The sequence below is a fragment of the Emydura macquarii genome, unplaced genomic scaffold (genome assembly GCF_026122565.2).
Source record: "Emydura macquarii macquarii isolate MOO-44397 ecotype Brisbane River unplaced genomic scaffold, CSIRO-AGI_Emac_v2 contig_1483, whole genome shotgun sequence".
In the NCBI taxonomy this organism is placed as follows: domain Eukaryota; kingdom Metazoa; phylum Chordata; order Testudines; family Chelidae; genus Emydura; species Emydura macquarii.
In genome coordinates, this window is record NW_027131620.1 from 24,581,209 (window position 1) to 24,605,947 (window position 24,739).

A 24,739-nucleotide genomic window follows, 5' to 3' on the forward strand; every position below is an offset into this window, starting at 1 on the left:
CTGATTGGACACCCCACAGCAGATGAAACCACACACTGGGTCAATACATTGATTGCTTCAGAAAACAAAATGAGTGTGAAATCCTTAACAAACATCACATCCACCAACATCATCTCTTCACCACTGAGAGGACAGCTATACAGCCCGTGAAATCTAGCCACCAGATAGTGATCAAACCAGCAGACAAAGGGCATGCCATCGTAGTCCTCAACCATGATGACTACGTTAATGAGGCCAACTGACAACACTCTGTTACAACCTAATGTAAAGAATTCAAAGAAGACCCTAGACCACAAGTCATCCAGGAATTTGATATCATCAAATCCTTCTCCAGACAACTCCAAGAGAAACTCTACAACCTCATTCCCCACGAATCCAGCCCAGGGACCGTCTAACCCCCTGCCAAGCTGCAGGATTTGTTGTGCTTAAACCTTCCAAGCTAGACATCTATCCAGCCTCCTTTTGAAAATCTTCAGTGATGGAGCTTCCACAACCTCCCTAGCCAAAAATCCCTAAAACTCTAGATGAGACTTGAATGCACAACAGCAGCAGCATTCCACACTATGCCACTCTATAAGTAGCGGGTACCAACCAAGTGTGCTACCAGAACACATAGTGAATGCTTTTGCCTAGTGATGGGAACAGCCATGGTTTCTACGATGGCTCCCCACTATGCCAACCTCTTCGCGGACCACCTTGAGGAAGAATTTCTGGAAAAATGTACCACAAAACCAATGATACATGCCTAAATATAGCTATTTAGGCCTACCTGTAAAGGCCTATGATTTTTATGTATATTCTTATCACTTAGCTAGTTAAAGGGGTATAGAAACAAAGAATCAAAATTACAGGCCCCCCTGTCTATGGGTTGTCTTTTACTGTGACAGTCTGGACTCTGGACTTCTGCTTCTGTCAGTGAACCAAGAACTGAGGGGAGGCCTTAGCAGTCTACCTGAGGTACACTGATGATATTTTCATAGTCTAAACTCCCTCAGGGATTTCCACCACAACTTCAGCAACCACCACCCATACATCAAGTGCTCGCTAGAACACTCCCACACCAGCATCAGCTTCCCAGACACCACAATGAGCCTCAACAGGGGAAGCCTACAGACATCTATAAACCCACAGATCAACACACTAACCTTCACAGATCCAGTAACTGCCCCAACACACCAAGAAATCTTTTATCTACAGCCATGCACTCAGGTACCACAGAATATGCTCTGAGGAGGAAGTCTGGATTATACACCTTAATACACTTACAACTGCCTTCACCAAACAAGGACACTCCACCAGAAAAGTAGATCTCATCAGGGAATGGGCCACCCAAATACCCTGAGGGAATCCGTTTGGAAATATGGAAAAAAAAAACTTCTGATGGTACACCCCTAGTTGTCACCTACAACAACATAAAGGAACCTATAGGGAGTATCACTAAACAATTACAACCCATGCTCAATGGGGAACACATCGGGAAAGAAATCTTTCTTGAACCCCCGCTCTGGTCTTCAAACAACCCCCAGATTTGACAAGCTCATCATCGGAAGCAAGCGCCTCACAGACTGGGACGCGCCAACTCCAAGTGGCACCAGACCCTGCCATAACAACAAGTGCAAAATGTGTAGACATATCTGCATTGCTACAATGATCAGTACCCTCCCAGAGACACCACCCACGAGGATCCTGACTGGAGACAATGACCGGCCCCACTGATGGACCCAACCATACTATGTAAGCCAGAATGAGGCACAGAAAGTTGTCTTAGCTGAGAGACTTCCTGACTGGCTGCTGCACTGGACCTGACTTTTGCTTGATCCCTGACTTGGTTTCTGGTTCCTGATTGTGACACTTGACTTCAGGCTTTGACTCTGGCCACTAGGCCTGACCACCCCTGCTCTGACCATAGGTCAGACTACTTACATCCTGGTCCTGACAGTATGCCCTGTGCACACAGCAGACTCCGGTGATTGGACATTCAGGCTCTGAGTTTCAAAAAGTCAGGTATATGGTTGTACCTGCAAATATTTACCCACAATTATGTGCCTGGTTTGCATGCAAAATTACTGATTGCTCTTTCCACTGAGGTTTTTGCACATACAGATAGCCAGTAATGCATCTAACTCAATTGGCATGTGCAAATACCCAGTTGGCATTCAACAAGCAGAATAAATGCATGCATGCACAAATTAGCTGTCTAATCATTTGAGCACTTGTGCTAGCATAGTTCCATGCCTGATCTTTTGAAAATTAGGTCTTTGTTGTTCAACAAGTGCTTCCATTGTGATTTTGTGTTGGGAACCTAATGAGTGATAAGAAGTGGAGAATATGACCATTCTGTGGCATTAACCTAGCAAAAAATGACTGCAAATTCTGCAATGACAGTCTTTGTGCTAAGCAGACATCAGGCAGCCAGAAGCTTCATAACATATCCGGGAACAGTTTTACAAAGAGCAACATGTCTTTCAAATTATAATCCAGCCTCAAACCAGTAAATCACAAAGAACTATGGGTTATTTGCATGAAGTTGCTGGGAAAAGATGCTAACACCTTCCTGATACCCCATCACTGCAAAGGTTGTGGTGAGTGAGCTCTCCTGGTATCTGGCCAAGTCCACCTTGCCTTGACCTGGAAATCCTAGGGAATGAGGGAAACAAAATGCCACTCCGAGTGCTAAATTGTTCCTGGGCACCCCACTCAGCAGTGCAGGCTCCAAGAGTCTTTCCAGCTGCCCTGGCCACAGTTGCAGGTTGCTCCCCGGTAATCCAGGGTGGTTCATGTCCCGTGACAATGGCGGAGCATGGCAGAAGGAGTCACTTTCTTCTAACACTGAACAAAGGGGCTTTTGTGGAATAAGGACAACTGGCGTATCCCTCAAGTGACTCTCGCTCTCCGCGTCTCTGCAGAGCTTCTCCATAAAACCTTTGCCCAGCCCTCCAGCTTCCCACTAGTGTTTTACAGAAGCAGCACCCATAGCTGATGGATTAGAAATGTCCTTTGTCCATATTGCAGACCCAGTATCAAGGCCACAATTCAGAGCACACTCCCAGCCTGGGCAGCCAGGCCTGGATCTAGGCATATGTATGAACGGCAAAGGGGAAACTCCCCAGGCTTCAGAAAGGCTGCAGAGCTGTGCTGCAGAGCTTACTGAACTCCAGCGGCTGGAATGGACTCTTGAGGCACTTCTGTGACTGGCTTCTCGGACACCATGGAGTGGGGGATAAGTAAATCTGCAAAGAACATATCCTGCATTAGTAGGAGCATTGCCAGCAGATCGAGGAAAGTGATTATTCCCCTCTATTCGGCATTGGTGAGGCCGCATTTGGAGTATTGTGTCCAGTTTTGGACCCCTACAAAAAGGATGTGGACAAGTTGGAGAGAGTCCAGCGGAGGGCAACAAAAATGATTAGGGGGCTGGAGCACAAGACTTTTGAGGAGAGGCTGAGGGAACTAGGTTTGTTTAGTTTGCAAAAGAGAAGAATGAGAGGGGATTTGATAGCAGCCTTTAACTACCTGAAAGGGGGTTCCAGGGAGGATGGAGCTAGGCTGTTCTCAATGGTGGTAGATGACAGAACAAGGAGCAATGGTCTCAAGTTGCAGTGGGGGGAGATCTAGGTTGGACATTAGGAAAAGGTTTTTCACTAGGAGGGTGGTGAAGCACTGGAATGGGTTACCTAGAGAGGTGGTGGAATCTCCATCTTTAGAGGTTTTTAAGCTGCGGCTTGACAAAGCCCTGGCTGGGATGATATAGCTGAGGTTAGCTCTGCTTTGAGCAGGGGGTTGGACTAGATACATCCTGAGGTCCCTTCCAACTCTAATCTTTTATGATTCTATGATTCTAGCCCTGCCCTTTCCCCTGTCACCCACTCAACAATGATTCATGCTATTGGGTCCCAACGTTGCTGAGCACCCTGCACTCCTCTGCGTGGTCTCCCACATCCACTGTGCAGTTCCACTTTTTGCGGTGGAAGTGCACTGGCTTTGCTGCCTTGGTAGCCCTGCACCTGTGGAAGCAGTGGGACAGGACTGGATTTGCAATTGAAGGCAGTTTTGCAGGTTCTTTAGCAGGATGCTCTGCTTGTCATTTGCCTTAACCACAGTACGTTCAATCGTTAAGTCCTAGCCAGTGCTGAATATATTCCAAGTGGGTTGCATGCAGCAGGCCTGATTCTCATTTACACTTTCCCCTCAACTCTAGCTGTGAAATTCACACCCACTATGAGGCCTATTAACGGTTTCAGTGCAGTGTAAAGGGGTCTTAGAGTAAATTAGAATCAGACCCAGAGTAAATTAAAATTGATCTGTTTGGACTTGTCTACAATTGAAAGTTGTTTCAGGTCAAGTTGAGTTTTTTCAGGATAAATTGCCTTGCATCCATCCATGCACAAGTTTCTGTTTTGAATCATCTGGTGTCTCAACCTGTGTTAATAATCCACTTTGGAAGCAAATTTTCCTGCATGAAGGTAGATGTGCCCTCATCTCTGTATCAGATCAACTGTTCCACCTCTGGAAGTCCTCCCACTGCAATCCCACACTGCTTTGCTGCCCACCTAGATTGGCCTGTCTGTTTACCTGTCTGTCCTCTCCTGCTCTGGGGTCATCTTGACCAGATGTTACTTCCCATTTAAATGCTGGTGTACAGCCAGGTGCACCCATTTGCAACTCCAGCTCATGGCAAATCAGCACACCAGAGTCACTGATTATAGAGCCGCCATACCCGGCACTTCTATGGAATAGCTATCTTATATGGCTTGCTATGAATCAGAAAGGCCACATAATATACTTCTATGGATTTTGTTTTGAAATCGTTGCTGGAATAAATGAGACATTTATTTTCAATAGAATCTGCGACAGGATGCCTCATTACCTCGCTACAAAGCTGGCAGCAGCTGACATGGAAGACCTAATATTTGGTATCTGACAGATCAAAAATTGCATGGCTTGGTCTCATCCCCCAAACAGATGTTTTGTATATTTTCAAGATTCTAAGTACTGCATGTTAATACAGAACTTAATACAAAATGTAAACAAAATATAGATGCTGTAGAAATAAATACTGAAGCTGGCCTTTGATCACGGGGGAAACATTAAAAGAGGTTTTGTTTAAAATATTAAACTCATTTCTGAGGCTGTGTTCCAGACCCCTTAGGCTCTCTAATCTCATTTTACCAACCACTAGAGGCCGTTTAATTCCATTTTCCTGGCTGTGGTATCAGTGGCAGAAAAAATGCATTGCAATAGAGATTTTAAATGCTACTGCAGCAAAGAAACTTTTTTTAAACCGCCTGAGTGGTAATCTAATGCAGCACTTCTCAAATTTTCAGACCCCGTGTACCCCATCTAAACTGAAAGGTTGTTGGGGGCCCCATCTCTCAGTGTAGCATAATGGATTCTTAATCCGATGCTGTACTCTCACCCAACCCGTGAACCACCTGAATGTAGCCCATGGACTGCCAGCGTGACAGTCTGAGATCCGCTGAATCTATTCGTTTCTTCAGTTCCAGCAGTGGTGTGTCTCAGCTCCTCCTAAATATTTCAAAATAATCTCTTTCTCACTATCTCCCTTCCTGCCCAGCCCAACAAGAAATGGCTGGATTCATTTATAAGTTTTGGGTTTTTTTAGTTTGTGTGTGTTTGTAGAAATTACCAAGGAAAAACTAATTTGAATAAATGACACCCCATAGCACTTTTCATAGGACTAGGTAGGTGTGTTTGCCCCAGGTATCCTGGCTGGTTTCCATCTCAGCAATTCTGGATACCTGAACTCACCCTGCAGCTTCAGTTAAACATGAAATACTTCTCTACCTCCAGCCACAACCTATTGCATGGCGGGGCCATGCACTATTTTTAACTCTCTTCCTTGAGGTGGCTGTGTTTTAATGATGGATGAAATTATTCAAAGACCGACCGATAGATAGATAGATAGATAAAACATAATCATAGATATAGATATAAGCACAAAAATATTATGTTAAAAGAACATTATTAAGGTTGCAAAGGCAAGCACTCAAGCCTTAGGAAATGCCAGAATTCAAGTTGACTGTACAATCTTAATTTGGCCTTCTGTGTGTATGTACTATGATACAGTTACATTACATGGCCACATACTATTTTTCCACAAGAACTGTGCATCATTCAGTGCACATGAGGGACAGTGTTTGCTGAATGAGAAGCTATTCAATGGTTTATTTTTTCGTGGTTCAGTGTGTGGCCTCGTCCATTATTTACTGCATCCTATTCAAATCTTGCTCTGAAGACAGAATTATTCATTTCCTCATGGGCTTTTCTGTGATACTCATCAGTACAGTATCTAAGCGTGTCACAAACACGAACACATTTATTTTCACAGCACCCCCGGTGAGGGGCGGGGGTTGTATCATCCCCATTTTACAAGTGGGGATTTGAGGCAAAGAGAGATTAAGGTCAAAAGTGTTCCCTGATTTGGGGTGCCTGATTGGCTGCACCTCGGATCTGATTTTTCAGAGTACTTAGTGTTATAGAGCACTTTATACATTCAAAGCCCAGCGCCCTTTGGTGTCAGTTGCATCTGTAAGTGCTCAGGACTTCTGCCAATCAGACCCCAGGGACTCAAGTTGGTCACCCGGAAAGTGAGGAACACAGTTAGTGGCTGCTTGTGAAAACTTGGGATTAAGTGGCATGAATAGCATCCCACAGGAACTCTGTGGCAGAGGCAGGGATAGAATCCAGTTCTCCAGGGCAATATTCACCTGCCTTAACCGTGAGACCCTCCTTTCCCTTCCTGCCCTCCCCTGCCTCATGCACTTACAGACCTTCCAACTTCTGTAACAAAGGAGACAGGGATCTTACAGACAACAGTCTTCTTTACTACACAGCCCTGCTTCATTCCCAAAGCAGATGCTTCTTGTGCACTGAATGAGGCAGGGGTCCAGTGGAAAAGATATGTGATCATTTAATTAAAGAGTGTCTCATAGTGCATGTGCACAAAGGGGCTTGATTCAGGTTGCAAAGGAAACCTTAATTCTGGAATTTCCTACCTTTTGAGTGTTTGACTTTGCAACCTTGACAATGTTCCTTTAATATAGTATTTTGGGTGCAATTTCCTAGGTTTTTAAATAAGCAAACTAATTCCATCACATGGTGTTATATTGAAACCCATGTGGGTCATTGGCAGGGCTGGTACCTTTTGAACCACCGCACAGACCTGCCACGGGAGCTAATGGAGTAACTGATAGCAGAAGTAGGTTGTAATGCTCTATGTGGACCAGCTCTAGAGATGCATGAAACACACTGTGCCAGGGGGTTTCCCAGATACTAGCTGACAGCCAGGGTATGGTGAGACTCAGGAATCTTGTGATCCGTTCCAGGCTCTGCAGGGGAGTGGGCTGTCGTGCCCACAGTCTCTTCTGCCCATTCCCACCAAGTGTGACCCTTTCTGCCCCATCTCCTCCAACCTGTCCCTGTTCTGTCTCTATCCTGCCCCTGGCTCTTTGTCTCATTCCTATTCTCACCTAGCTAGTCCCAGTCTTCCTGCCCAGCCAGTCCCGGCCTCTCCCAATGTCTAATCTCAATGTTCCTCTTCCCTGTCAATCTTCAGTAGCAGTTTCCACCCCTATCCCACTAGCTCCATGTCACAATCTACTCCCTTCCCCCACAAATCCAGCGTTTGTCCCCTCTGCATTTAAATTAGGCGTCTTTCTCCCGCATAGAACCAGGGCCCCACAGCATGTCTCACTGAGAGCACAGGAGAAAAAGGCTTCATGCTCTGAGTTCAGGAGCCTGGCCTGGACCCAGCATGGTCCACAGCTGCCTAGAAGTGCAGTTGCCGGGAAAGTACTGTTGAGCCTGTCCAATATGGATAGATTCTTTTGGGGATTTAGCTGCTAACATCAATGAAATCTCTAATAAGCATGTGTTTAGAGGCTTATAAATTGGCCATATTTAGGAGGATTTTCACAGACAGGGATGGTAAAAGAAACATCCCTGGTACAAAGGCCATAGCCCTGCCAAATTTCAAGTCCCTGTTCCAAAACACAGGGGCACTAGAGCTCCTCAAAGAAAAGGTCACCAGAACTTTTTAACATGCAAAACAACATATTGTTACCCCCTTTGACTGGAGTTGTTAGCCAAAATTCAGGATCTTGCAGGTTGTTTTCATTCAGAGGAGAAATTGATCGTGGAGTCAGATGTTTCTTTATGCAGTCATGTTTATTTACAAAGAATGTACATCAAGTCCTATTTCCCTGAACACAGTGGGAATCAAACAGCATGAGACAATTTCTTTGATCACAGTTCCAAGCCACTTTCTGGCCAGCACTCTGCCCAAAAGCTTTTTCTCTCTTAGCTTTTTCTCAGGGTCATGCTACAAGTCCTTCTCTGACTGTCCTCATCGTTTTGCTGCTTTCTTTGTATCTTTCTGTGGTGTTTCTCTTTCAAATACACGCAGACACACAGCTCCATCCAATAATACCCAGCCGCTGCATTTGCATTCAGACCCCAGGGAAAACCTCCTCTGATTGCATGACTCAACTCCAACACCAGCCTTGCATGCGGCCTGTGTTTTGGGAAGAGATGCTGTTGTTTCAACTTCTTATTCCAGAAAGTAGCTCAATTGATTTTTATATTTGCCCTGAATGAAGGGCAGCTGTTACATCCAGTAGCTTCAATGAGACTTTGCCCTATCCTCTGCATAGCTGCATTTTTCCCTAGCCTTGTTCTCAGAAACAGTTGAACCCTGTAGCTGAAATTTCCCAACATAATTCAGCCCAAATGGTTAAAATTTGGCAAAGTTATATGCAGTTGAAAACAGGATCTTAGAATGGGAAGTGTTGGGCAATCTTAATAACAAGTTGTGCTACCAGCTGTGAAGGGAAAACAAGATGGGGTCTCTGTTTTTGCTGAGAACTGATTTTAGAAATGGCTGTAAAAAGCCTGAGATAGAAAATGCTTTTTTAGCAGTTATTTAATCTTAGAATGTTTTGAAGTAATTAAATAGTTAAGAGGTCTAGACGCTAGTAGAGATGGAATGCAGAGAAAGACCTTGTAAGTTAGATAAGGAAAGTTGCAAGTATTCAGTTAGAAAATTCCTAGATAATACTTTTTAGTATGTATGACCATGGAAACTGTGACGTGTAAAAACTATAAATACGGTCAGTTTTTTGAAAGCAAGGGTCGTTCCTTACATTTGAAGGGACTACTTTCTTTACGTAAAGAATAAACTTTGACTTTGCTAAATCTGTTGTTTGGCTAATTCAGGTCTATCCGCTGAGCAAGAGAACTTGTTAGTAAGGACCCCTGAGTTTGGGTTCTTCCACACAGCCTCACCTATAATAGTTTGCAAAGTGCTTTTGGATCCTTTAGAAAATGTCCTATCCATGAGATGGAGAAAGTCAAAGAATATTTGTTCTATTTGTTTAGCCTCACAAAGATAATTCCTAAAAGCAATATGATGGTAATATTGCTGTCTGACTGTCTCTCTCTTTTAACAAACAACTTAAGTCAGCAATCATCAGAGGAATTCTGACATGAAATTCACTGTCAGAAAATGTAACCAGTTTGTATTTGTCTCATTATTTCCGCTAATCTAATATTTTTAATAGAGCATTTCACTCAGCTTTGCACTTCAGTTGGTTTGGTCTGGAGAGGCCTCTTAGCATAAATTTACTTTATATTCAAAACAGGACAAAGAGCACTCTCATTTATGGATAGCAGAAAAAAGAGGTGCCTTTTTTTCCCTGCAACTCAGACACACACACACAAGTGCAAACACAAGGTGCACAATATCAGTTTAGAACTTTACCCTCAGGTTCTAGAGCTTCTTTACGGCTGTCTCTCACAAACTCTGAGGTCTGCCCCCCACCCTGCTAGGGTCTGGACAGTGCCTGGCTGGGGACAGAAGCTCTTGCCTTAGTTTTATTTATTTGCAATCCTGAAAATAAGAAAATACCAGTCATTGTCTTGGATTCCTTGGGACATTATTCCAGCTCCAAGTACCATCTCTTTCGTGCATGCAGGACTGAGGAGGGTTTTGCTCTTCAGGGACTCTTCCCAGCCAGCAGAAGCACTGTATCACTGGCACTGAGGGCAGGCAGCGGATTGACTGTCACCCCTCTGCTCTCAATGCTTCCCTGCCCAGCCAGCATGGATCATTTGTGGAGAACAAAGTGGGGGGTGCACCAATAGCTGCCTGGGAAAAGAAGGGGCCAGAATGGGGACACCTGGGCTGACCTTGAGCTCCTCTCTCCCTGTGGAGAGTTAGTCACATAGCTGGATGGTTTCGTTACAAATGCTGTGTGCACCTCTATGTACTGCATGGTGTTACCCTGCCTGCCACATAGGGTGAAATCAAAGGAGGCGGTAAGGGGAAAACCAGTAGGTAATGGCAAAGACAAAGCAAAGGCCAAGGGCCCTTGGGGAAACAGTGGGCAAGCTGTTAATTGGAAAATACCCCCCAGCTGGCACCAGCTAGGCTGGCAAGAGTATTCCTCCCAGGCTGAACCTAGGATCAAAGGGGACACTAAAACCTAAGAGATGGGGAGGGGCCAGCAGCAGTGGCTGAAGGTGAGTTTCCGACAGGCTACGTCTACACGACAAGTTAGCGATGGGATTCCCTGGTTTCAGAGGGGTTTGTACTTGGCATGGCTCAGCCCTGCCTCCGCTGCCACTGCCCATGCTACGCTGCTGGTCAGAGAGCCAGCATGCAAGTGGGCACGTGAGCGGGGGAACCACTCCCTTATCTTGTGACGTAGACATGGCCAGAGAGACATGGAGAGCATGTTGGAGCAGCGCAGGCTGCATCTCACATCCCAGAGATGGGGTGAGTAGGCTGAATGGAACTAAAAGGCTTGTGATGAACGATTAAGAGTTAGGAAAGGGGAAATAGGTGTCTAGGCCTTTACTATGGAGGGGGTTAGATTCACTTTATGGTTCTCTGATCCCCTTTGCTGTGAATGCCAGGTACCAAGGGGTGAATGAAAACCACTTTGTTTTGAAGATGATGGACTGGAGTCACTTTCCTTGGCTCGCTGGTCACGGCTCCCTGGAGGAAAAGGGCATACAGGGGCCAAACCCAGGTGGGCCTGTCATGTTAATACAACTGGGAAATGGGGGCTGCAGCCCAGTGATCCAGCCCCAGAGTGGATGGATCCTGGAGTTCCACCCAGAGAGAGGTGCAGGGCCTGTGCCTGAGGGGTGCACTGGAGAGGGACTAGAAGGGGTCTAAAGCACAGCTCACCCAGCACCCTGGACACTCCCCCATTCTGTGCCCCCATCCTGCAGCTCTGTTCCCTTCTGGGGGCACGAGTCACGCTCAAGTTTCAGTGGGGGTCTGTGTTTTCACACCTGGATAAGCCATATGCCCAGAAACCAGCTTCTCCTTGGGTGACCCCGCCATATCCTTGTATCTACTGCCGTAGCCTGGTTTTCCACTAGAGGCTAGTCACAATGAATATTGCCTCCAGCACATGGGAAGGGGCCTGAGCTCATTTGCTGACAGCTCTAGAAGGGCACTTTTTCATGGGATGCTGCCCCCAAATGATCTTGCTTTAAAAACCAGTTCTAAGAAGTGGCTTCCTCTCAATGGGGAGCCCCTGCCCACTTAAAACAAAGCCTGCAATAGTCCATGGCCTAGCTGGACCTCTCCCTCGCTTTGGGAGCGGTTAGAGTTGGCCCTTTGAACTCACCACCCTCCTGCTTACCATTACAAATTTTACCCTGAGAATCAGAACTCCTGGCTCGCTTAGAAAAACAGGACAACGTTAACATCCTGCAGCCTGATCCCTAGCTCAAAATCACATGTATCACGTTTTCTTCCTTTCCCAAGGATCAATGCAATCATTGTACATTGGACACAGAATACAAGTCATCTGGTTTTTGAATAGAGGTTTTAAGAACATGCTGCTGGGCAGTATTTCAAACTGAGATTTCATTAGGGCCTCAAGTCAGCAGCTCTCAGTTTGTCATTTGCAGCAGCTGTTCCTCTTGAGACCAGCCCCATTGTCTAATGAGAGTTTCTTTTTCTGTTTCTTGCAGCAACGTAGAGACGGAGAAGCTGTGTGGTAAGTGGGACCATCAGCTCTGTGCTTCTAAATGAAGTAGTTTAGGGAGATTAGTTCAGAATTGCCCAGGCTTCTTGCTTTGAAGGATCTGGTGCTAGTCACTGTCAGAGACAGGACACTGGGCTAGATGGACCTCGAGTCGGAGCCAGTCTGGCAATTCCTATTTGTGCATCTCATCCAGTTGTGACAGGATGATATTACAGGAACTCTGCAAGTGGAAAAGCACTGGGGTTTCCTGTGGTTAGGACATTTTGATCCCTGGGAAGGAAAGGGTGTTCTGCTCTCCATTACGCAGGTGTCCAGCTGGAGTCATCATGCTGATTTCAGTGGGATTAACATGAGTTAGCTGAGAGCAGAATTTGACCTCGTTTCATTGTCTGGCTATGCCAATGCCTGCTATGTATAAAACAGGCCTCAGCTGCCATTCCAGGTGAGGGCAAGGAGCAAAATATCCCAGCAGCAGGTTTCCTAGGAAATAGCAGGATGGAGACAGGCCTTGAAGGAATTGCTTTGAATTCTCACCTTGATTTTATTTGTCTCACTCCAGATTATTTCTCAGAGCACCTGGGAGAATACAGACATGTACTTTCTGCTCTGGAAGTGCTGAATACTGCTGTGCTGGCTGCTATGGACAAAACCAAATTGGTAAGAATGGGGCCTTACCAAATCCTTGACTTTACGGTATGGTGAGTAGAGAACACATTGCTGCAGGGAAACCTGTGTCTTTGTAATGAGTGCTTCCAGGGCCTCAGATTCTTGCTTAACACCTCTTGTTGGGAACATCAGTCCTTGTGTGAGTGTGCTGATGATAATACGACTAACTGACAAGTGCATATGTGCACCACTGCCTGCTAGTGGATGAAACTGGAATTGTTCAGCTGTATGTCATAGGCCCTATATGGCTAGCAGCCAATGCAGGTTCTAGCTGAGCCCAATTGGTAGGACTTGTATGTTTGGAGCAGAGAAATCTGAGTTCTAGCCCTGCCATCCCCATGAAATTCTGAGAGCTGGTGGGGTGGATGCGGCACAGGAACGGAGGAGGCTGCAGGCTTGTCACAATTTGAAAAACCGGCTATTGCAGTGCTGAACTGACTGTAAAACACGGGCTGGATGGACACAGCACAATACACTTCCTGCCTCAACCAGCTGTTTTTCAAAGTCACAGCACCGTACCCCGGTACCTGCACAGGTTTGGAAAGCACAGAGGCATTATGGGATAGGGGAATAGGGAGGGCAAGCCCTTGCACAAATATAGCTAATGTGTTTTGCTGGCTTGGGGGTGCTGAAGAGATTTGTTTGGATTTTTATTCTTAAGAGTGTTCCTGCAGCAGGGGGAGATGGTAACGTGGCCTCACACCGTTGTGCATGCATGCACACTCGTGTGTCTTTTGTACTGGGAAGTGTCCCTTTTTATGAAACCAGGGGCATGTGTGCCCCTGCTAGTGAGCACTCACTAGACTGTAAGCATTTCCATCTCCCTGCATCTCCTCAGATGAGCAGTGCCTTCCCACTAACTAGCCGTGGGGTGGGCGGTGGGATGGCCTGGGAGAAATTCTCAGGCTAGGTGTGTACCCTTCCTGCAGGTGTGTATAAGGGGAGGGCAGAAGCTCATTGTCCAACATTATTGGCAAGAGACAGGATAGGAACTAAAAATAATCCCACAAACTGGTCTGGTAACGACCCTAGGTAGGACTCGAACCTTTCCACCACACCCAGCTCCTCATTGTAAAGCAAGCTACGTTTCTCACAGCAGTGGAGACCCTCTGGTACATGACAATGAATCATCCCTCCACTGCCTTTCTTGACCCCATTATATGTTCACGTGCTTTCCCTGTTAATCTTTTCCTTCCATTCTTGGTGCCCCCAACCTTAGAGCCCAGGACAGTTGCCATCACATATGCTCTTTGTTGGGGTTACTCTGGCAAAGCAGCTCCTGGGCTGATCCACAGACTATTCAGCAGGAGGTGTAAATAGTCTCCATGTCTGTAGCTTGCAGTGGCCTGAGCTGACCTACATTTCCCCATGTATAAGACGCACCTTTTTTCGAAAAATTTGGGGTCTAAAAACTGGGTGCGTCTTATACAGTGGTACTTACCGGTGATGTACCGTAATACATTTATTTTCAAATTTCGGGCCCCAAAATCAAGGTGCGTCTTATACATGGGAGCATCTTATACATGGGGAAATACGGTAGCTATCTATCTGGACTGCCGTGTGTATCACCTGGCTCGCCTGCTGAAAGTAAACACCGGGGGAGATCATTGGGGCATAATGGAATCCTTAGAATCCTTAAAAGTTGCAGGCAAAATAAAACACACACATTCAACCAGTGGGTAATAAACTCATGGTGCTGCTGCTATGCTGTCATCTCAGTAGGCACAAGGCTGACTTGACAAAGAAGGGGACTGCACCATATGCATGCCTGTGGCTGTCTCACTGCTTGTGGAAAGGACACCCTTCGTCAAGGTGCTCTCATAGGTAGAGCTGGAGGAGTACTGCAAGGAATGGTCACAAATATTTGTTCCAGTTTTAAAATTAATATGCTTAGTCCAAGTCCAAGAGCCTTGTATGTTCGCTTTCTACAGAGAGAGCGGGAACTGGATTGTTAAAGGTATTTAGGTGCCTAGAGATTCAGATAGGTTTCCAATGGAGCATAGGCACTTTGGAGAATCCCACTGGGTGCCTATCTGCGTATTTAGGCACCTAAATACCTTTAACAGTCAGGCAGCCAGTTTGCTGGCAGGAACATTCAGAGAAGCAGTGAATTTTGAGTCAATAGTAGAAAAAAATGCAGAAAGACAATTTCAGGCTCGTAAACATAAATATCCAGACTGGAAATCTGACCCCCTGAGTTACTTTGCCCCCTTGGGGCAGGAATAACACCATGTGACCTGGGCTGTGAGTCCATGAAAAACTAACCAACACAGCTTGAGTATGGAATATCGAAAGGAATGAGGTGCAGGTCCAACACTGATTCCCAGAAAATACCCAGAGATAGTGACTTGATTTGAGAAATAACAAACTGCTCAGGACATCCACAAACAAAAGAAGAGGATAAATTCATTGGATGAATTGTTGGCTACTAGCTGAGCTCTAGTCTGGTTGCATGTGCTTTCCCTCCTGCTCTGTCTTATAAGCTCTTGCATGGTTGGATGACAAATCTGTGACTTTTAACTAGGCCAGGCAGCCCAGGACCTGCCTGTCTGTGAGTTGTATGGCAGAGTTTCTGCAGCACAGAGCGTTCTGTGTTCACTGCAGCTGTGAGAAAGCTTTGGGGAATAATGCTCCCTGGGAAACAGCAGCCCTGGTTACATCGAGACTCACTAGCAAGATGATGAGTAATTACAGCCGTATACCTACTTCTAAACTCTTAACAATGCAAGTTCAGAGTTTTAGTTATTTACAGTGAATGGCCCTAATCACTATTTGTTTCTTCTTCTAAGGGTTTGTGTACACTCATGCTTATGCCAAGTGTAGACAAGTCCTTAGAAGATACAAAAGCGCTTAACCCTGTTTTTTCACACTCCTGAGCAAGAAAAGTTTTGCCAGCATAAGGGCGAGTGTAGACAAGCCCATAATGTCCCCAAAGGTTGGGGTTGGGTTATCCAGCCTGGTAGTGGCATAACTCCCCCAGCTCAGTGTCACATATGGGTTCCCAGTTCCCATACTTCTCTGGTTATTTAGCTCTCCCATCAGGAAATGGATTTGTAAGATGTCACCATCACCTCGAGAGACCCATCCTCTATGGGTTTTTTTTTCTCCCCAGGACAGATTATGTTCCGTGCATAAAGTTTTATAAAGGTCTGTGTATAAAGGTTTATTAGACACAGGTACAGGGTGAAATGAAAGTGTCTCCAGATGGTGTATTTTTTAATGAGTTACTCCTTTGAGTATTCAGGTGTTTCTACAAAGGACAGTGCAATTACCACCTGCTTCACAGTGTGGTACCCACCTGATGTATTCAGTCACTTAACAGTCACTGGTTTAAACATCCCAGTGAGCTTTAACATAATTAAAGATTGTTGTATGGGCCATTCAGCATGCACCTTGGGCCACTCATTTTCTTAAATTAACTTGTCACTTTTCTTTATTGCCTCTTAGTTCTCTGGGCTTGAGCAAATTATGTCCCAAAGTTCTAGACATTTAAAAATCCACTGACATTTCCATGGATAACAGGCCAGGCTAAAATGTTAGATTTCCATCCATGGAAATGTAATGCAGTGCCAGGATTTTTTCACTAGGAGGGTGGGGAAGCACTGTAATGGGTTACCTAGGGAGGTGGGGAAGCTCTTATCTTTAAAGGTTTTTAAAGCCCGGCTTGACAAAGCCCTGGCTGGGATGATTTAGTCGGAGTTGGTCCTGCTTTGAACAGGAGGTTGGACTAGATGACTTCCTGAAGTCCCTTCCTGCCCTAATCTTCTCTGATCAATGTTAGATGAACAATAAGAAACAATTGAGGGGTTTTTCCCCTAGGGAGTTGGATCACGGAGGTAGCTCAGAGCTAAATCCTGTTGTTTTACTCATGTTAATTGTCACGTTGACTTTAAATGGGGCTACATATGTGAGTAAGGAGGGTCAGATTAGGGCTGACTATCAGAGGCCAAAGTAGACAGCAGTGGCTGAAGTCTGGTTTCTTATTGAAGTAATGTGTCCATAGGCTAAGCCATTAAAATAAATTCGCCAACACAGAAATAACTAGTTCTAAAAACACCAGGGAACATTTTCAAAAGCACATAGGTGACTGAGGAGCCTAAGTACCAATGCTTTTCAGGGAGATTTAGGCTCCTTAGTCACATGGACACTTTTTTGAAAATTTTCCCTGTTGCCTCTTTTCCTCCTGTGTCTTAATCACATTCCGTCTTCACTCAGGCTGGCATTTTCCCAGAGATCCGACTCCCATGGAAAGTAACTGGGATTATTACTTATTATGGAGAGCTGGTCAAAACCCACCACAGTTAAGGCCTCATAACTGTTCCCATTCAAACCTCCTGTTTTCATTCAACAATAATTTTCAGAAACTTTCGCTTTTGGGGCTGAAGTTTTCCAGATTTGGTCTTTGGAGGGCCGGTGGTGGAAGCTAAGCTAAAACAGACCAAGTGTCTTGGAGTTAGAAGATAAAGAAGAGAATAGTTTTCCTGATATTAAAAAAATGTGTGTTCATCTTTTTTTTTTTTTTTTCTTTTTGAACAGACCTAAAGTCAAAATGGCTGGGGATTTTCAGTTCCAATTTGGCAGGAACGTAACCATTCTGCAGGAGCAGTGTGAGGCTTTGTTCTGGAGGGAATTGGTGTTGATTTGCTTGCGTTACCTGTGATTGGAAATCACATACAGAGCATGGGCAGTAGGTTTCTTTGCTAAGCAGTTTAGCTGCACACCTAAAGAAGGATGCATTACACTTGTATGTGGAGCTAACTTAGCTGAGCAATAAACTGCTTAGTCTCCTGAAGGGCTATATGCTAGCTATTTTAGAGAAACAGAAGATACATTCCTGTTCCCACATTCCTCACCGTGATGCTCTCTTTGGCTACAGGGAGGTGCTTGGAGCCAATAAATGCAGAATTTTCTCCTCCTATCTTCCAGTGACTGTCTTTCATAATCTCTTGCACTTCCCAAACTTTATTTAATGATGTTTCTTACCACTCCCCGAGCCGGCAAGTAAATTGCTCCTGTTTAACGTGTGGGGTAAGTGAGGCACAGAGAGAATAAGGAACTTGCCCAAGGTCACAAAGGAGGCAGGTTGCAGAGCTGGGAATGTAACCCAGTTCTCTGATGTGCTAGAACATGTCTTAGCTATTAGATCACAGAGCCTGTTGAGGAGACTGCTTTCCCTCCACAGCATGTATTTAGTCTGACTCAGCTCCTTTTCTACAATGCACTGAGCTCTGTGGAGGGGAAAGCAGCACTGTGCAAGTGTAAAACAGTGTCATGAAGCCCATTTTACAGGTAGAAAAATTGAGACACAGCAAGGTTGTGATGAGGAACTGCTTCACTCTGGCTCTGCCATCTACTTGCTGCATGACCTTGATCACATCACCGAACCTCTCTTGACCTCAGCGGCCCTGTCTGGAAAACCGAGATTCTCATGCTTACCCATCTTGGCATAGCATTTTGAGATCTGGGGATGCAAAAATGCTGTCTGTGTGCAAAGCCTGTGGGCCCAGATCCTGAGAGATTTAGGCTCCTAACTTCCATTAAGTCAGTGGAAGTTAGGAGCTTAAATACCTTTTGAGGATCTGGGCCATGACACCTATTTTACAGAAATAAAAGTGGAGGCACAGAGTCAGAGCATTGCTTGCTTAGGCAGCACTGGGGGTCTGGGACAGTTATAGGCCTCTCGCCTAAAAAGACATGGTTCTTCTCCTAGCTTTGACACTTATTTCCTGGTTGATCTTGGGCAAGTCACTTAACTTCACAGTTACCACAGCTCTTCTGCATCAGCCTCATTCATTCTCTCCCCCACGAGCTTTCTAAATGACTGTGGGAGCATGTCCAGTGCAAATTCTTGTGATATTTGTATTTTTGCTCCAGTGTTTGCAGAGCCTTTGCTTTCCACACACTCCTGTGAATAAAAACCCCTTCACTCATCTTCGCACCAAAGCAAATGGCCAGGTTTCATCCGTGTCTTGCTGCTAGTGCTTAGTGATAACGCACAGAATGCAGCTGATTCTCAGAGACATCCCAGTGGTGGGAAGATGAATATATCTGTGCTTTCTTGGGAAAGTGAAAGATGTCCTGGAAATGGCAGTTGGTATAATTAGGCTTTATTAATGTATCACCCAGGAGATTAATTTTCTGTCTGTGGCACTTGGTTGCTTTTGTTTTCCTCTTTAGGATTGTTAATTATTCGAGACGAATCTGTGCAAACAGACTGTTATCCTCTGGTAAGCAGGAGAGCCACATCCCCAGTGCTTCCGGGCGGCATTAGCTGTCAGAAAGAGCCGTGTATAACAGCCGCAAAAGCTGCCTTCAGTGCACGCTGGGGCTTACGAGCCAGCTGACAGAACTCAGAAGCGAGGTGACTGATGCAGGAACGTCCCTTTGATGAGGAACATGTGGCAGAGTGCGCCACATCTCACAAGGCTTTGCATGGGCGTGTTACCGGCGTAAAGGGCCACAGTCTCCTAATGAAGTTTTAGACCCACCCGACATAGACATCCCTCTGTCTTGCTGCCCTCTACACTTAGGGTGGAATTGGCCTCCGTGGAGAGAGCTTGCAGAAGACCTTCTGCACCACTGAGCCCCTTGGGAGGACTGAACGTGGACTTATAACGAAGTGTCATAGGTAATGCCCAGGAGGAGAACCCTCCTGGGTAGGAACTGCCCCATTCCAGGTGTGCCCCTAAAAACACCAGTGGGACAGGGTATGCGGTCATGGAAGGGGTGGACGCACTCAAGGCTGGAGTTCATAAAGTTGCTGGTCCCAGGCTGGACCTCCCTTTGCCCCCAGGAGGGAGGGGGCACATTGGTTCTCCGAACAGGGAGGGAAAAGGAGGCTAGAAAATGTAGTTCCCTGTAGCAGCCATGACAGCAGTCCTAGCCTAGGGAGAAGCATGCTGGGAAATAAATGGATTGTATAAACTGCCCCTTCGCAGGGCCAGATCTAGAAGGAAGCAGGTTGGGCTCCTGGGACTCTCCAGAGTTATGGACAAACAAATTCTCCTTTCTTTGGTTGGTTGAAGCAGTTGTGTTTCTGTGTACGAATTTTGCAGCTGATGCCTCTGCCAAGTGTCAGTGGTACTGCAAAGGCCGGCTGGACGAACTGGGATAAAGTCCAGGTCAGGGGCCATTTTCAGTTTTGTTTCAAACCAGAGATTTGCTGTTATCTTTTGTCCTGACCCATGTCTGGGGGACCTCTGGCAGAGAGGCTGTCTGGCAAGGAGCAACTCGACAGCTACCGCACACCACACAGTGGCTCAGAACAGACTGGTTTAGAGAGAGCCCCGGGGGCCATCAGAACTATGCATCAGCTGTGAATCCCCCACACCTCCAAGGCATGTGAGAGGGTTGGGGGAAGTTGTGAATTCAGACACCCTAACTCCCACTTAGCTCATTGCACCAAGGTCTGTTTGCAGAGAGAGGTGAATTTCAGCCAGAGAGTGGCTTGGTGGAGGACTCTGCAAGGGATCTTTGTATGTAGGACAATACTGAGTCACTAGATCTGGCAGGCGGGGGGATGAGTGGCGAGGTCTCTCAGCTGCGCCGTGGCAGACTCAGGTTCATGTTCCTGCTCTGGAAAAGTGACTTGAACCAGGCTCTCCCACACCTCAAGTGCGAGCCGTAACCCTGGGCTGTGGAGTCAGTCTCTTGCCTTCTGAAATTTAATTATTTATCCCAAGTGGAACAGCTCCATCAGCAGAGAGGGTGGTCAGGGCACTCACCTGGGATATGGGGACTGAGGTTCAGGTCCCTGCTCCAAATCAGGCAAGGGGCAGGGGGGCTTAAATCTGGGTCTCCCACATGTCTGTTGAGTGCCCTAGCCACTGGGCTATTGGCTGCTCTGGGTTGGGAGCTCCCTGGTTTTTTGATGAAAAATCGGGAAGGTCTCGGTTTTGTTCCACATTGGCATGGAAACAAATGTTGAAACCTTGACATTTTCCCCAAAATATAAATCTTGTTTTCCGGGCCCTCTCCTGTCGACCTGCCATGGCAGCGCCTCAGCGTAAGCAGAGCTGGTGATCAGAGCTGTTCACCTGCTGAAAAGCAGGCTAAGAAGCGAAGCCTTATTATCAAGTGCCTCTGGACTGCGACTCTGGAAAGCTCAACTATTCCTCCTCCTGCCTCTGGCTTTCTGGGTAATCTTGGGGAAGTCCCTTTGCTGCTCTGTGCCTCAGTTTCCCCATTTGTAAACCAGGGATAAAGATGCTGGCCCTCTTTGTAAAGTGCTTTGAGACTGACAGATTAAAACCTAGACATATTTTGTTTTATTTACTGCTTTACGTTGCCCTACTTTAAATAATTCACGAACACTTTCTTATCCTGTGCTTGCTTGTATCGAATCATGGTAGCATGTCTTTATTTAAATAAGCTGCCGTTGTTACAGAAACCTGAGACTCAGTTCTGCACTACCCCAACCAGCATCCTTGGACACTGAGTGGAAGGACTTCCACTGAACTGGCATCTAGATTGAGGGGCAGTGCATGATTGGCAGCCAGTGGCAGTGGTTGGCAGCAAGTTCACTGGATGGACTGGTCTGGTAGTAAGGGGTGTGATGGCAGTGGAGATACTCTACATGGTGCACTGGAGTTTGGTGAAGACTGTGACATACTGAGAAGAGGGTAGGGGGGCCAGGTCCCGGGCACCGGCCTGCAGGGGGGCGCTGGGCCGATCCTTCACGACGTGCAGGGGGCGGCCCCTCAGAGCCTTCTGCGCCCCCCGCCCTCTGTGTGTTGTGAAGGGCTAGCCCGGCACCCTCGCCCCAGGCCAGGGAGTGAAACCATCCCTGTCCGAGCCGGCACCAGGCTGCAGGGCTGGAGCAGTGCGTAAGTGCGGGGGGAAGTAGGGGGTGTGCAGGGCCGGCCCTCTACGACTGGCGGGGGGTGTAGGAGGCTGAGGGGCACCCCCGCCCCAGACCAGGGGGTGAGGCCACCCCTGTCTGAGCTGGCGCCGGAACGCGGGGCTGGAATAGGAGAGCGGGAATTGCACGGTGGGTAAGTGTGGGGGGGGCATGGTGGAGCCAAGCATTTGTGACCTCCCCCCCCAGGCCTCATGCCCCCCCACAGGTATAGACCTCCCCTTCCTGGGACATCTGGGGGGGGCAGCACTGGGACCCCTCCTGCCCTGTGCAGGGGTGGGGCATGAGAGGTGGGAAGCGCAAATACAGGCTTGGCCCCCAGGCACTGGAGACCCCCGCTACGCCACTGGGTGGAGATGTAACCCATTAGCGGATCACAGCTTGTCCTGGGGAAATGCTCCATGTTCTCTAGCATTGCTGTTAATATTTAATAGTTCTGAGCAGCCAAGAGTGCTGGCTGATTCACATTAACATGTAAAAGCAAAGGGACAAATTCTGCTCTCAGTTACACCGGTGCAATTCAAGAGTTAACACCATAGGCTTACATGGCTTCATTCCAGATTTACTCCAGAACAACAAAGAGCAGAATCTGGCCCACGGTCTCTACCTTGATGATCCGTATACAGGACAACAAGCCAGGGTAAGAAACAGAAGTGGGGTAGGGGAGTGGTATGCAGGGTATATATACAGTGCTAAAAATCATGCAGTTACTCGTTTAAAGCATGGACACAACTTGATAGTTCTGTTTGTTTGGGTTTTTTTAATAATTATTAGCACGTGTCTGTTAGGGGGCCTGGCAAACAGGGATTTCCTTGAGCCTCTAGGAATTGTGCTAACTCTGCCTGGGTGATTTGGAATCTACCTTCATCAGCCCTTTTCCTGATCAGCAACCACAGCTTCTGGTGTAGTGGGGGCATCTTACCTCCTGAAATTAAAAGTGGGGAGGTGCTCCATTTATCCACCAGTCTGTGCCTCTGCATTCCCACCAGTCTCTGTAGTGAGGGACGTGGGGACTGACACAGATCAGTGGCCCATTGAGTGTGCTGCCTGCCCCTGCCGGAGCCCTATGCCAGGTGTTTCAGAGGCATAGGAGTGCAAGTCCCCTCCTCCGGGGAGCAGCTCGAGTTGTAGGCGGTTGTCATTTGGATCAGATTTTGTAGGGGGAGTAGGCGTGGCAGAGGCAGAGAGAGGGTGTGGCCAGGGCATAGGTGTGTAAGAGCACGCCAGTGAATGCGTGTGATGTACATTGGCTGTTACGCCTACTTCACACCTACTCAAGTGTGCCAGGACTGCTCTTAGAGGGAACTGAGAAGGCAGGCAGTCAGGAGGGCCAGCCACTAACCCAGATACACCCGAGGCCTGTAGTGAAATGGTGCCCATCGCAGCCAGCTACTCATTGCCTCCTGGTGCTGACGGGACGCTAAAAGTCTGGGTGCCTGCAGTAACCGGCCTCCGCTCTGGGGGATGGACAGAGCAGCTGCTGCTGGAGCCTGGCATAGCGATCTCTGCTCAGCTGCTGTTGGCCAAGGGAGAGAACTGGCTGGATCCCGGTCTGGGCTTCGAACTAGGTACCAGGGGCAGCACCACCGCCTGGGGAGAGGGGCAATCCTGTCTGCCCGCCGCTCCGCTGTGCCCTCGTTTCCCCACCTTGGCCCCTCGCTCTGGGGACTGACCCCTGCTGTGCCCCACTATGCCCTAATTGGGCAGGCTTCCTGTCAGCTCCTCCAAGCACATCTCTGCAGGTAGCAGGTGAATCCCAGGGAGGAGGGAGCAAGTGATGGAGGGGGCGGGACCTCGAGGGAAGGGGTGGGGCCAGGGTGTTCGGTCTTCTGCAATTAGAAAATTGGCTTCCCTTCTTCAGCTGTGCCAGGGATAGCCACGCATCCTTCTCAGCAGCCCTGCTGGAAGCTGTATGCAGTTTCCTCTCTCCCCGCGTCCTCACGTTGGTGGGAGCCAGCACTAAGGCCATTGGCCATAGCAGTCTCCAGAGCACCTGCTTCCCACCCCTTCGGGTGACTGTTGCACTCAGCCCCTGGCCCTCCAGGGACACAGAACTCAACAATGGAAAGTTAGGGAAGCATGTCTGTGGCTCTATAGAAGGCCCCATTATCTAAACAAGAAGTTATTTAAACAAGAAGCTCAACAATGCAGTGGATAATGATGTACACTTTCCAAGGGGCCAATCGGGAGCCAATAAATAAGCATGCTGAACCTTTCCTCCTATGCTGATCCTTGGGAGGGTCCGTGGGCAATTAGTTCCAGACAGCTTTTGCAGTAAACAGAAGAGTGTATCTGAGTTTGTGAGAATCAAGCAAATGCAGAAGAATGATGTTGGCGGCAATTTCTATGCCAAAACCCTTAGCTAGAGAGAAGGAGACTGTGCACAGATGACGTCTCTCCAGAAATCCCCAACCCACATTTGGGGTTCCCCCAAACCGACGTCCTGTTCACTTCATAATAATCTCTTTATTTGCATTTCCTTATATCTGGAGCAAAAGGAGATTGCAATGGTAGAGGGAGCTTTCGCCGTACCAGCCAAGGAGGAGCAGTGGGGGAGCTGGCGGGGAGCACTGCTTAGCTATGGCTTAGCTATTCCCTCCCTCCCCCCTCTGCCAGCCCTGCCCGTAACCAGATATGTCAAGTATTGGAGACACAGAGCGCACAGGCCTGGATGTTGCCGTACTAAAACCATGCCAGAGATTCTCATAGCTGCCTAGGGCAGCTGGACATCCCGATGGCTCAGGTGGCGCAGGCAATCAGCCTCCATGGAGAACAAACCTTTTGAATGAGGCTAGGTGGTTTGTAGTTGTTGCTGTGCTGACTTGCTCTTGGTTCATCCAGCCTGGCTTTTGCATCTCTTGCCTGATTCTCAGCTGCCCGGGTGTGCAGTTGCAAATCCCTGACCGGGGACTCCAAATAACACCCCACATGCTGGGAGCGCTCAGTCTGAACCCGAATCCAGCCTTCCTTCCAGCTCACCTCCAGCCACATGGGAAGTGCCTGGTTAGCACACACCGAGCTCCCAGCACCTCCAGAAAGGTTTTGTGTTCGCTGCCCGACAGCTGAGACCTGGCCAGGCAGCCTAGGTCGTGGCCCATTTAGTCGCTTCTCTAGATGATGCTTATTCATGACCTGGCAGGTAAAGGAGGGAGCTCATTTAAAGCACAGAAGAAAGTACACCTGCAATAACATT

The 24,739-nt window shown here is 47.4% G+C and overlaps 1 protein-coding gene across 1 annotated transcript in view; it reads left to right on the top strand.

Moving 5' to 3' along the window:
- Window positions 1-24,739, top strand: part of NECAB3 (N-terminal EF-hand calcium binding protein 3) — a 117,230-nt gene that overhangs the window by 49,559 nt on the left and 42,932 nt on the right. The window contains exons 4-5 of the mRNA XM_067554665.1: window positions 12,010-12,035; window positions 12,583-12,680. Of these exons, the coding sequence (XP_067410766.1) occupies window positions 12,010-12,035; window positions 12,583-12,680 (124 nt within the window). The remainder of the gene's footprint in view (window positions 1-12,009; window positions 12,036-12,582; window positions 12,681-24,739) is intronic.